The sequence below is a fragment of the Podarcis vaucheri genome (assembly GCF_965113315.1).
Source record: "Podarcis vaucheri genome assembly, chromosome: 5".
NCBI classification, from domain to species: Eukaryota; Metazoa; Chordata; class Lepidosauria; order Squamata; family Lacertidae; genus Podarcis; species Podarcis vaucheri.
The window spans coordinates 24,429,164-24,441,781 of NC_138763.1; the positions used below are offsets into that span (position 1 = coordinate 24,429,164).

The window sequence follows — 12,618 nt, forward strand, 5'->3', positions numbered from 1 at the left end:
ATAGGCCCTTTTGTTCTGGCTTGCTCTGTATGATTACAGAAAGGAAATGGTTAAGTAGGGGGGTTTTTTAGTAGTAGATAATGGGATTCTTGGAACCTCCACAGGTTGGCACTGGCTGCAACAGCTGTTTTGAAGGCACTCTGCAGACACAGGGCTGCTGTTGGCCCTGCATCACATTCTAGGAAGTATTTGTACTTTAGAGAGCTAGTTGTCAAAATTGGTTATTGCCAACCCCCACCCCCCTCGAATTAAATTAAACCATCTCCTAGCCCTCCCACCCACCCGCCCTCCTTCCCAAACCAAACCCCACAAAACACACAACTTAAAAATTGTGCAGATCTGTAATGGTTTCACAGCCGATTTTCAACAACAACCAAAAAGACAAATAAATGAATGCTCTCCATTCCCTCCCTTTCGATACAGCAGGTAAACAAAAATAGAAGATTTCACAATTAAATCAGCAGACACTTCTCTGGCACCTCGCACACCGTATTGGCATCAGTGTTATTAAAAGTCCCAGGCAGTACACGTGCAATATTTCTCCAGATGGGATAGGCTTGTTAACAAATATTCCAACTTTGCATAGAAATCCGCAAGAGCCAAAAGTTTCCTAGTCACTGGCGGAGTTCGGACTGGCAAGTGGAGGGGTCTTTCTCTTCTCTCCTCCCCTCCAGGAACACAATCATTCCTTCGCTGCTGCTCCCCTTCATCTCTTGTTAAAAGCAATGGCTAATTCCCCCACTTCTCTCTGCACACACACAAAAAAACTCCCCCACTGGTTCTTGGTTGCCAATACAGCCCTCTCTGCAAGGAGGTACTTACAAGAAATAAGCAACAATCAAATGGATGGCATATACATGTTGGAAGCGCCACACTTCCAACGGGATTTGTGTGTGTGTGTGTAAGGCGGAGTGGGTGGGGTATATTTTTTGCACCAGATGTTAATGAGAGACAATGCATACCCATGACACCGATAACCACCACCAGCAGCAATAGCATAAGAAGCCGTAACCTGGAAGGAATCCGGGTGCAATGCAAAATTGTCTCAAAAGCTGGAATTTCACAGGATGACAACATTGCTGCCACAGCCGCTGTGTGTGTGTGTGTTGTAAACCTTTAATTCAAGGGAAAAAAGGAAAAGGAAAAAAAAACAATTGAAAGCAATACAGTCGTGATGTCCTCCCCTCCTTTCAGAGGATCACGCAGGAAGAGCAGCATTGATCGTCCCCGTTGGGTTGGGAAGCGTAGTTCATCTGCCGGACGATCTCTGCAAAGAGTTCGTCCACCGAGGCTTTGTTTTTGGCTGAAGTTTCCATAAAGGGGCAGCTCCAGTCTTCGGCCAGGGCTTTGCCTTCCCCGAACGAGACCTCCCTCTCTCCCTCCAGGTCCACTTTGTTGCCCACCAGGATCATGGGCACCTTCTCGTACCTCTTGACCCGGATGATCTGGTCCCTCATGGGCTTGATGTCCTGGAAGCTCTGCTGGTTAACGAGGCTGTAGACCAAGATGAAGCCCTGCCCGTTCTTGATGTACAGGTCCCGCATGGAGGCGAACTGCTCGGTGCCGGCCGTGTCCAGGATCTCCAGCACCGAGGGCGAAGAGTCCACCTCGATCTCCTTGCGGTAGAAGTCCTCGATGGTGGGGTCGTACTTCTCGATGAACGAGCCCGTCACGAACTGCACGGTGAGCGCCGACTTGCCCACCCCGCCCGAGCCCAGCACGACCACTTTGTATTCTCGCATGGCTCTTCGGGCGCCGGCGGCGGCGGCGACGGCAGCGCCGGGCTGCGCGCCTCGGCCGGCCGCCTTCCCTCGCCTGCTGCTGCTGCTGCGCTCTCCGGCTCCCCTCCCACCCTCCGAGAGAAAGAAAGAAAGAGAAAGAAAGAAAGCACGGAGGGGAGAGGGAGGCAGGCAGGCAGGAAAACGGAGGCGCCCTTTCCTCTCTTCGCGGGAAGGCACTGGAGGGGCGCAGCGGCGGCCGGGTGAAAAGGGCACAGGCGCCCGCCTTCCCCCGCGCCCCGGCAGAAGGGGAAGGAGCGGCGGCGGGAGCTCCGAGCCGCTTTCGCAAGGCAAGAGCTGCGCCTCAGCAGCACGACGACGGCGGCGAGGAAGAAGGGAAGCGGCGGCTGCTGCTTCTGCTGCTGCTCGGGGCGGCGCGGAGGCGGCGCGCGCTGGTTCCAGTGGCGTCCCGGCCGCGGGGAGAACTGCTGGGCGAGGAGGCGCGCGCCGCACGAGCCCCGCCGCGCTGCTTCGGGGCGCCGCTGGCCAGGTCCATCCCTCCTCCTCCTCCTTCTTCCTTCTTTGCTGGCAGCCGGCCCCGCGACGCCCTCCGGTGAATCACTCGCTTCCCTCGGCTGCCGACCCCATTGGGCGCCGGGGCGCTCCCCTTCCAACCACCTGAGAGGAGGAGGAGGAGGAGGAGGAGAGGCAAAGCGGACGGCACATCACGCGCGCACGCCCCGTTCGCTCCGCTTCCTCCGCTCCGGATTGGCTGCAGGCCCGCTGCTCGCCGAGCGGCCCAGGCTCATTGGCCCAGGCGGCGGGCTGCCTCGTGGATGGGGTTCTGGAGGGAAGGGGATTGGCCCGGCAGCAGCTGTTTCTTTCTTTCTGGCGCGCCCCGCCTCCTCCCCCCCGCGCTCCTCCTTGTTCTCCTCCTCCTCCGAGCCCTCCCGCGAACGCGAGAAGTTTGGGCGGATAGTGTGGGAAACGGGGATGAGCGGCGTGGGCGGCGCTTGGGGGGCGGGGAAGGGAAGGAAGAATGGCATGGGGGGGGGTGAGAAAAAGCAAGCCGGGTCAATGGGAAGCGGAAGCCTCGGTGCACCCCAAGAGGAGCCCTTGAGGGCTGCAGGAAGTAGGCTTAGCTGACTCCAAGGAGCAGGTTTGAGCAAGTTGTCGGCAGGGCAGTCCGATTCCTGCCCGAGCCCAGTGGAGTTCAATGGTCCTTACTCCCAGGTAGTGCTCACAGTCTGCAAAAGAGCAGAATCTGTGGCCCTACCGATGGTGTTCAACTTCCATTGCCTCTTAACCCTGGGGCTGATGGGAGATGGGGCCGAACATCTGCAGCAGTGTTTCCGAAACTTTGCTCTCTGTAGCTGGTTTTGGACTGCAATTCCCATCACCACTGACTACTGGTTCTGGTAGCTAGGGATGATGGGAGTTGTAGTTCAAAAACAGCTGGTGACCCAAGTTTTGGTGGCACTGAGCTGGAGGGTTAAGCGTTCCTTCTGGCTTACTGGTAGAGCATCCGTTTTGCATGCAGAAGGTCGCAGGTTTGGTTCCTGGCATCTCCAGGTAGGTCTAGGAATATCCCCTGTCTGACACCCTGAACAGCCTCTGCCAGTCAATGGAGGCAATACTGTATTCCCTGTTGTCTACAGCAGAAAAACAATATTTATCCCACAATCCAGCACCATCCACTCCAAGTTTACATTCACCATCTTATGCTCTTTGTATCCTTTACTTGCACACTGAATATGAATCTTATCCATACATAATATTGCTGAAGATGACCATGCATTCTACCCTAGAGTATTGGGCCAAGGAGTATTTACATCACCATCATTATTGATGTCCAGGTCAGATAACTTCCTTTTGAGATTTCTATAGCTTTTGTAGGAGCAAGGTAAAGGGACCCCTGACCATTAGGTCCAGTCATGGCCGACTCTGGGGTTGCGGCGCTCATTTCGCTTTATTGGCCAAGGGAGCTGACATACAGCTTCCGGGTCATGTGGCCAGCATGACTAAGCCGCTTCTGGCAAACCAGAGCAGTGCACAGAAACGCCATTTATCTTCCCACCTATTTATCTACTTGCACTGTGACGTGCTTTTGAACTGCTAGGTTGGCAGGAGCAGGGACTAAGCAACGGGAGCTCACCCTGTCACGGGGATTCGAACCGCCGACCTTCTGATCGGCAAGTCCTAGGCTCTGTGGTTTAACCCACAGCGCCACCTGTGTTCCTTCTAGGAGCAAGATACAAATTTAATAAACCTAAACTTTAATAATAAAACCATTAAACACTTAGAGCCTAATATTTCCCAAGTGTTGTACATATATTAAAAGATAAGCAGCTCCTGCCCATAGACTCACAATATAATGAACAAGATAGGAAAGGAAAAAAGAATGTGGAGGGGAGAGGAAAGCAGCTGCTCCTTCACTGGCCAATGGATGGGGCCAGGTTGGTCTCCTTGCCATGATGCGCTTTCCAGGTGGATGGTTGCAGCCTCCAATGTTCCTTGGTGCTCTAGCTGATGGCTGAGGCTAGAGTATACCTCTCTTAATCAGCAATCAGGGTGTCTTGTGAGTATTATTTAGTTAGGAGAGGGAGAACATAGGCAGTTTTCCACTCCGACAAAATAATGCGAAGTTCTCCAAAATATGTATAGGTTTATGGCAAAGGTTAATGACCTACAGACTCTAGTCCTTAATCAATTTTAGAAAATCTATTTTCCATTCAGCTGCATTATAACAGATGAATCATTTGGGTCTGACATGGGGCAGCTGCCATGTGATAAGATTATTTTCTGTTTCTTCCTTTTTAATAACAATCAGACTGGCTGCAATTTGAATTACAAGAAACCCTGGCTGTTTGCCGTAATTTGTGCACACTATTCCTCTTTGTCAATCAGACGTTCCATTTAAGAAAGAAAGAAAAGGAAGTCACCCATTATTGTTGCACCTTCTAACCTTTGCTCTTTTCATACTCTCACTATAAACGGATTTGCTTCCTTAGATTTGCAAAATGCATAAGTGTAAAAAATACACTGAGTAAATGCTACTGCACAGGGAAAAGAGATCACAATAGCAACAAGCTGCATCTTCTCCCTTGTAATGGATTCCCTCCTTATTCTATTCACATCTACTGAGTTATTACCATCAGTCCCTGGTTACTAATGACAGAATAATAATGCATTATGTTTGAAAACCACTATTCCAACAACACTTTAGAGCTTTCAAGGAAGGCAACGCGGCTCATTAGGACGCTGTTTTTTCCTTTTAGTGTCTTGCCAGCTGATATATTCATCTTGGAGTAGGGATGGGTTGAACATCAGATTCGGTCACATTTGGACCTTGTGGACTCTTGACCATAGGTTCATTGCATTCCATGCCATGCTGCTCCATTTTGCTCCATGCTATTTTGTGTAAAATGCACACTTTTCAATGCATGCAGAGGCCAGCTTGAGCTTTTCACAGAATGTACAGCCAGTGGCAGCCACATGTTCATTCTATTCACTCCATTTATGTTTAGCGTGCAATAAACTTTAGGTAAGTTGCTTATGGCTTGGCCCCATCCGTCAACCAAATAAGGAGCAGTTAGACAGGAGCTTGCTCCTTCGTCTCAACCCTGCATGAAAAACACCACACCACTCCAACCAGTTCCCGGGATTGTAGAGCCAAAGAGAGACACACTTGGGCATCTGCTGTGAACTTTAGGGTGGCTTAGGACCACTGGGAAGAAGAAGAAGAGGAGGAGGAGGAGTTTGGATTTGATATCCTGCTTTATCATTACCTGAAGGAGTCTCAAAGCAGCTAACAATCTCCTTTCCCTTCCTCCCACAACAAACACTCTGTGAGGTGACTGGGGCTGAGAGACTTCAAAGAAGTGTGACTAGCCCAAGGTCACCCAGCAGCTGAATGTGGAGGAGTGGAGACGCAAATCTGGTTCACCAGATTACAAGTCTACCGCTCTTAACCACTACACCACACTGGCTCTCACTGGGAGGCTGTACTCCCTGCTTTCCATGAATAACATCATGGCAAGGGAGAGTCTAGCCAGGTCCCATTCATCAGCCAGTGATGATTTACATGCATAAAGTCCCAGGCTTCACCTGCAGCATTCCAGTAGACCTGGGAATGCCCCAGCCTCAAACCCACGAGAGCCAAAGGCAGTGCACACAGTACTGAACAGAACAACCATCTGATTCAGTATTTGTCAGCTTCCTATGTAAGGAACAGCACTGCAGCACTTACTTTTCCTCATCCCTACCTTTCATGTTTTCCTTTCCCTTCCTTTCCCCTCCCCATTTCTTTTGCTTTTGCACCTTGTCTATTTGATTGTGAGCCTGCAGGCAGCAGCTGTCATGATCTTGTAATATTTGTCCCAGTGCTTAGAACATTTTAGGCACTTAAGAGTCGATAGCAATAATAATTAGCAATGTTTCTGGCTTTGTGGGGAGAGCTGCATAGAGGAAAACAAGTCCCCAGTATGTATGTGCAATTGCCCCATTTCATTATTGACCTGTTAAAAAATATCCCTTAGCCCATATCTAGAAGAGAAATGGTTCTGGCCAAAGTTCAAGATGACTGACTTCTTTTTGGCCAATGGGAACAAGGAGATTGCAAGATAATAGTAGGTTTTGCTTAGACTTGCAGCTAAAAGCCGGAAACATTTCTGGCTCTGCATGCATGTTGACTGTGAGTCTTACAATGGACATTTCTTCTTCTTTCCTAGAACAGTTAATTATTATGTTAATATCACATGCCAGCTTTTACTCTCTATTTAAGCATTGCTTGTAATTTTATCTTTCCTTAATTTTATGTTGCACTCTCCAAAGAAAGAAACACAAATGGTCTTCAGACACTTTAGCGGAAGCTTAAAGAGGTAATGTGTGAATTGGACCTGGGAAGGAGAGAGCTAACTATCTAATAAGGAGTGTGGCTGTTTGAGTCCCTTTCCATCCCCTTGAGAGCATCCCTGTCAAAACAGAGCTAGTTAAGGCATTCAGCATTGTGGGAGATTTTCAATTTATCACTTTGCCAGGGTTCAGAATCAGCTGGAGTGATGCTCCCCAGCTGGGAGCTAATTAAGGACAGATGAGCCTTTATAAGTCCAGCAGTTCTAGGAAGCCTCACTGTAAATAGTTGAAAGCTTAACCACCTGGATTTCTGCCTTTCCAGAAGTTCTTAAAGCAGCCTTCCCTAACCTGGTGCCCTCCAACCCCAGCCAGTATGACTAGATATAATGGTATTCATAATGCAAAACATCTTGAGAGCACCAAGTTGGGGTGGTTGTCCTAAAGGCACAGAACCCTGGTTTTTTTTTGGGGGGGTGGAAGTTAGCAATCCTGTACACATAGTCCCTCAGTCCTGCCCCATTATACCATTCCTTTGCCCCTGCCCCCAAAAGCAATGAAAAATACCCAGCAACAGAAGTATGGCCAAGTATGGCCAAAGTGGGAGAAGCAACAAGAGGAACAGCCATTTTAGATCTGGTCCTAACCAATGTTGATGACCTGGTTAGTGGGGTAGAAGTGGAAGGATCATTAGGGGCGAGTGATCATGCTCTTCTGAAGTTTACTATACAGCGGAAAGGAGCAGCCAAGCAAACTAGGACTCAATTTCTTGACTTTAAGAAAGCCGACTTCATAAAACTTAGGGAAGTGCTGGGTGAGATCCCATGGACAGTAATACTAAAAGGAAAGGGAGTTCATGATGGCTGGGAGTTTGTTAAGAGGGAGATAGTAAAAGCACAACTTCAGGCAATACCAATGAGACGGAAACATGGAAGGTGCCTAAAGAAGCCAGGGTGGCTATCTAAAGAACTTTTAACTGAGTTAAGATTAAAAAAGGATGTGTACAAAAAAATGGAAAAGGGGGGAAACCGCCAAAGAGAAATTCAAACAAATAGCCAGCACATGTAGACACAAAGTCAGAAAAGCTAAAGCACAGAATGAACTCAGGCTTGCTAGAGAGGTTAAAAGCAACAAAAAAGGCTTTTATGGGTATGTCCGTAGCAAAAGGAAGAACAAAGAAACAGGGGGGTCACTCAGAGGAGAAGATGGTGAAATGCAAACAGGGGACACAGAAAGGGCTGAACTCCTCAATGCCTTCTTTGCCTCAGTCTTCTCCGATAAAGAAAACAATGCCCGACCTGAAGAATTTGGAGCAAATGATTCAGCAAAGGAAACACAGCCCAGAATAACTAAGGAGATAGTACAAGAATACTTGGCTAGTTTAGATGTATTAAAGTCTCCAGGGCCAGATGAACTGCATCCAAGAGTATTAAAAGAACTGGCAGAGGTGATCTCAGAACCACAGGCAGTCATCTTTGAGAATTCCTGGAGAACAGGCGAAGTCCCGGCAGACTGGAGGAGGGCAAATGTTGTCCCTATTTTCAAAAAGGGGAAAAGAGAGGCCCCAAATAATTATCGCCCAGTCCGTCTGACATCAATACCAGGGAAGATTCTGGAGCAGATCATTAAGCAAACAGTCTGTGAGCACCTAGAAAGGCATGCTGTGATCACCAATAGTCAGCATGGATTTCTGAAAAATAAGTCATGTCAGACTAACCTGATCTCATTTTTTGACAGAATTACAAGCCTGGTAGATGAAGGGAACGCAGTGGATGTAGCCTACCTTGATTTCAGCAAGGCATTCAACAAGGTGCCCCATGATATTCTTGTAATGAAACTGGTAAAATGCGGTCTTGACTATGCTACCACTCAGTGGATTTGTAACTGGCTGACTGACCGAACCCAAAGGGTGCTCATCAATGGTTCCTCTTCATCCTGGAGAAGAGTGACTAGTGGGGTGCCACAGGGTTCTGTCTTGGGCCTGGTCTTATTCAACATCTTTATCTACGACTTGGATGACGGACTCAAGGGCATCCTGATCAAATTTGCAGATGACACCAAACTGGGAGGGGTGGCTAACACCCCAGAGGACAGGATCACACTACAAAACGACCTTGACAGATTAGAGAATTGGGCCAAAACAAACAAGATGAACTTTAACAGGGAGAAATGTAAAGTATTGCACTTGGGCAAAAAATATATGAGAGGCACAAAATACAAGATGGGTGACACCTGGCTTGAGAGCAGTACATGTGAAAAGGATCTAGGAGTCTTGGTTGACCACAAACTTGACATGGGTGACACCTGGCTTGAGAGCAGTACATGTGAAAAGGATCTAGGAGTCTTGGTTGACCACAAACTTGACATGAGCCAAAAGTGTGACGCGGCAGCTAAAAAAGCCAATGCAATTCTGGGCTGCATCAATAGGAGTATAGCATCTAGATCAAGGGAAGTAATAGTGCCACTGTATTTTGCTCTGGTCAGACCTCACCTGGAGTACTGTGTCCAGTTCTGGGCACCACAGTTCAAGAAGGACACTGACAAACTGGAACGTGTCCAGAGGAGGGCAACCAAAATGGTCAAAGGTCTGGAAACGATGCCTTATGAGGAACGGCTAAGGGAGCTGGGCATGTTTAGCCTGGAGAAGAGGAGGTTAAGGGGTGATATGATAGCCATGTTCAAATATATAAAAGGATGTCATCTGGAGGAGGGAGAAAGGTTGTTTTCTGCTGCTCCAGAGAAGTGGACATGGAGCAATGGATCCAAACTACAGTTTGCCTCACAAGACGAAATTAATCCGTTCCGCGAGTCTCTTCGTCTTGCGGTTTTTTCGTCTTGCGAAGCACGGCTATTAGCGGCTTAGCGGCTAAGCAGCTATTAACGGCTTAGCGGCTATTAACGGCTTAGCGGCTTTAAGAAAAAGGAAACAAACTCGCAAGAACTTGCAAGACGTTTCGTCTTGCGAAGCAAGCCCATAGAGAAATTCGTCTTGCAGAACGACTCAAAAAACGGAAAACTCTTTCCTCTTGCGCGTTTTTCGTCTTGCGAGGCATTCATCTTGCGAGGTACCACTGTACAAGAAAGCAGATTCCACCTAAACATTAGGAAGAACTTCCTGACAGTAAGAGCTGTTCGACAGTGGAATTTGCTGCCAAGGAGTGTGGTGGAGTCTCCTTCTTTGGAGGTCTTTAAGCAGAGGCTTGACAACCATATGTCAGGAGTGCTCTGATGGTGTTTCCTGCTTGGCAGGGGGTTGGACTCGATGGCCCTTGTGGTCTATTCCAACTCTATGATTCTATGATTCTATTCTATTCTATGAATCAAGTAATAATATCCCTCCCTCCCCCCAAAAAAGAATTATGAAATATCATAAAGACTAAAAACAGCTTGGCTTTCTTTCTATTTTCTTATTTTAAATCACATAGGCACCTCCAAAACACAGCATAATGCAAGTGTCACATACTATACACTATATAAAGGGACACTCTTGAATAAGTCCATAACGTAATGTAAAACCTGCACTTATTTCAAGAGTTTCAATTTATATACAGTATTGTAGTACAGTGGTAAAGGTAAAGGGACCCCGACCATTAAGCCCAGTCGTGACCGACTCTGGGGTTGTGGTGCTCATCTCACTTTATTGGCCGAGGGAGCTGGCATACAGCTTCCGGGTCATGTGGCCAGCATGACTAAGCCGCTTCTGGCAAACCAGAGCAGTACACGGAAACGCCGTTTACCTTCCCACCAGAGCGGTGCCTATTTATCTACTTGCACTTTGACATGCTTTTGAACTGCTAGGTTGGCAGGAGCAGGGACCGAGCAATGGGAGCTCAACCCATCACAGGGATTCAAACCGCCAACCTTCTGATCGGCAAGCCCTAAAGCCCTGGGTGAGAGAATACATTATGCTATGGTTAGATAGGCCCAAATATGCTCCATGAGAGTTGGTTCGCCTGGGTAGCTATGAGCATACAGGCAAACCAAACATTGTTGCAAAGAGACTGGATTTAAATAGATGTGTTCTGTTTGTTCAACACAGAGATAATCATAAAGCATTTCATTTCCAAATGGTATATCGTTAAATGACTCACATGAAACTACTGCACTTGGTTGTGTTTGCAGCAGGAGCCAGTTTCTCTTCTGACCAGGAAGTTGCCAGATACTGCATGAGTAATGCTGATTAATGCTGAGTCACCCATTTCCTACTTCTCTAGTGCGTTTCCGTGATACATAGGTAAACAGGTACTTTTTTGGCGAGGAGGGGTGCTATAGAGCAGTGTTTTTCAACCTTTTTCGGAAAAGGCACACTTGTTTCATGAAAAAAAATCACGAGGCACACCACCATTAGAAAATGTTAAAAAATTTAACTCTGTGCCTATATTGACTATATATAAAGTAATTCTCTTGAATAGGAATCAAATAAACACAAAGAAAGTATTTTATAATTACTTTATTATGAAATAGTAAGTAAACAGAAATGTGAAAAATTATAAAATACTTTATTTTTAAATCTTTCGAATTTTTCAATTTTTCCCACGGCACACCAGGCAACATCTCGCGGCACACTAGTGTGCCGCGGAACAGTGGTTGAAAAACACTGCTATAGAGGAATTCCAAACATGATATACGTCCCATCACATTATAGACTCCCACTTTCAACTTGTGTTTGTAGTCAGATGGAAAGGTAAGTAGAAGAAATTAGGAATTTAAGCTCCAGGCACTGCAGATTTAGCTCTTAACCTGGCCACAATTTACCTAGTCATTCTCTAATGCCTTTGTTCCCAGCTAACCCTACCATGTATGGTATGATGTATGGAAGTGAGAGCTGGACCATAAAGAAGGCTGATTGCCCAAGAGTTGATGCTTTTGAATTATGGTGCTGGAGGAGACTCTTGAGAGTCCCATGGACTGCAAGAAGATCAAACCTATCCATTCTGAAGGAAATCAGCCCTGAGTGCTCACTGGAAGGACAGATCCTGAAGCTGAGGCTCCAGTACTTTGGCCACCTCATGAGAAGAGAAGACTCCTTGGAAAAGACCCTGATGCTGGGAAAGATGGAGGGCACAAGGAGAAGGGGACGACAGAGGACGAGATGGTTGGACAGTGTTCTCAAAACTATCAAACTGCGGGAGGCAGTGGAAGACAGGAGTGCCTGGCATGCTCTGGTCATTGGGGTGACGAAGAGTTGGACACGACTAAACAACAACAACCCTACCATGTCCTTTACCTGTTGTATTTGGTGTCAGCTTATGGCTTCTGTATATCTTCTGGACAATCTAGGCTTGTGGCAGACATCCAATCATGTGTGTAAAGCAAGAAGAATGGTGTGATTTAAGGTGCAAAACTGGCACACATTCCCTCCCTTTGCTTGAGCTTTTCTTCCACAGAACCTCCCACCCTGTTCCTTTGGGATAGCTAGGAGGAAGTTACAATGTTTACACGTTATTGGGATAGTCCCACATTTAAATACATGGGTCTCCTGCCAACACTTGCACTTTGCTTCTTAGTCTGAGCCTTTGCCTGTTCTGGTGTGTCAGTCTGGCTGTTTCATGCCTGAAGCGTAGGAAGTTGCCTTATACTGAGTCAGGGCATTGGTCCATGGAGCTTAGTCTACGCATTTTGCAAGGTTTCAGACATGGAGTCTCTCCCAGCTGTACCTTGAGATGTCAGGGACTGAAACGGGGACCTCCTGCATGCAAAACACATGCTCTGTCGCTGAGCTCTGGCCTTTTCCTCGCTGCGTTCATGTGGACTGGCATGGACATCACTTGGAACAAGAGTCACGCCAGCTGCTTCTCTTTCTGAACACCACCAGTCCTTGAGGAAATACAACAGATTGTTCAGAGCACTAGAAATATATCTAAAAGTTAACATTGGTTTCATGCTAAATGTAATATGTTTGGGAGTGAATCTGAATGTTCTTCCCAGTTCAGTTGTGAAGAAAGGGCTGTTTGAGAGGTCATGTTGGCTGAAGAAGCTTAGCCTGGCAAGCTTGTTGAGAGGAAGGGCTTTTGCCTAACTAAATAATTGGTCAAATATACCAGGTAAT

General features: G+C 47.3%; 1 protein-coding gene across 1 annotated transcript; it reads right to left on the reverse strand.

Annotated features, from left to right (window-relative positions):
• Positions 1-322: 322 nt before the first annotated feature.
• On the reverse strand, positions 323-2,323 carry RAP2B (RAP2B, member of RAS oncogene family). The gene has a single exon (XM_082223773.1). The coding sequence runs from the start codon at positions 1,740-1,742 to the stop codon at positions 1,191-1,193; it is 552 nt and encodes a 183-aa protein (XP_082079899.1). The 5' UTR covers positions 1,743-2,323; the 3' UTR covers positions 323-1,190.
• Between the last annotated feature and the right edge of the window lie 10,295 nt (positions 2,324-12,618).

Excerpts from the sequence above, each read along its gene's own strand:
- RAP2B (XM_082223773.1), bottom strand. The coding sequence starts at position 1,742 with ATGCGAGAATACAAAGTGGTCGTGCTGGGCTCGGGCGGGGTGGGCAAG.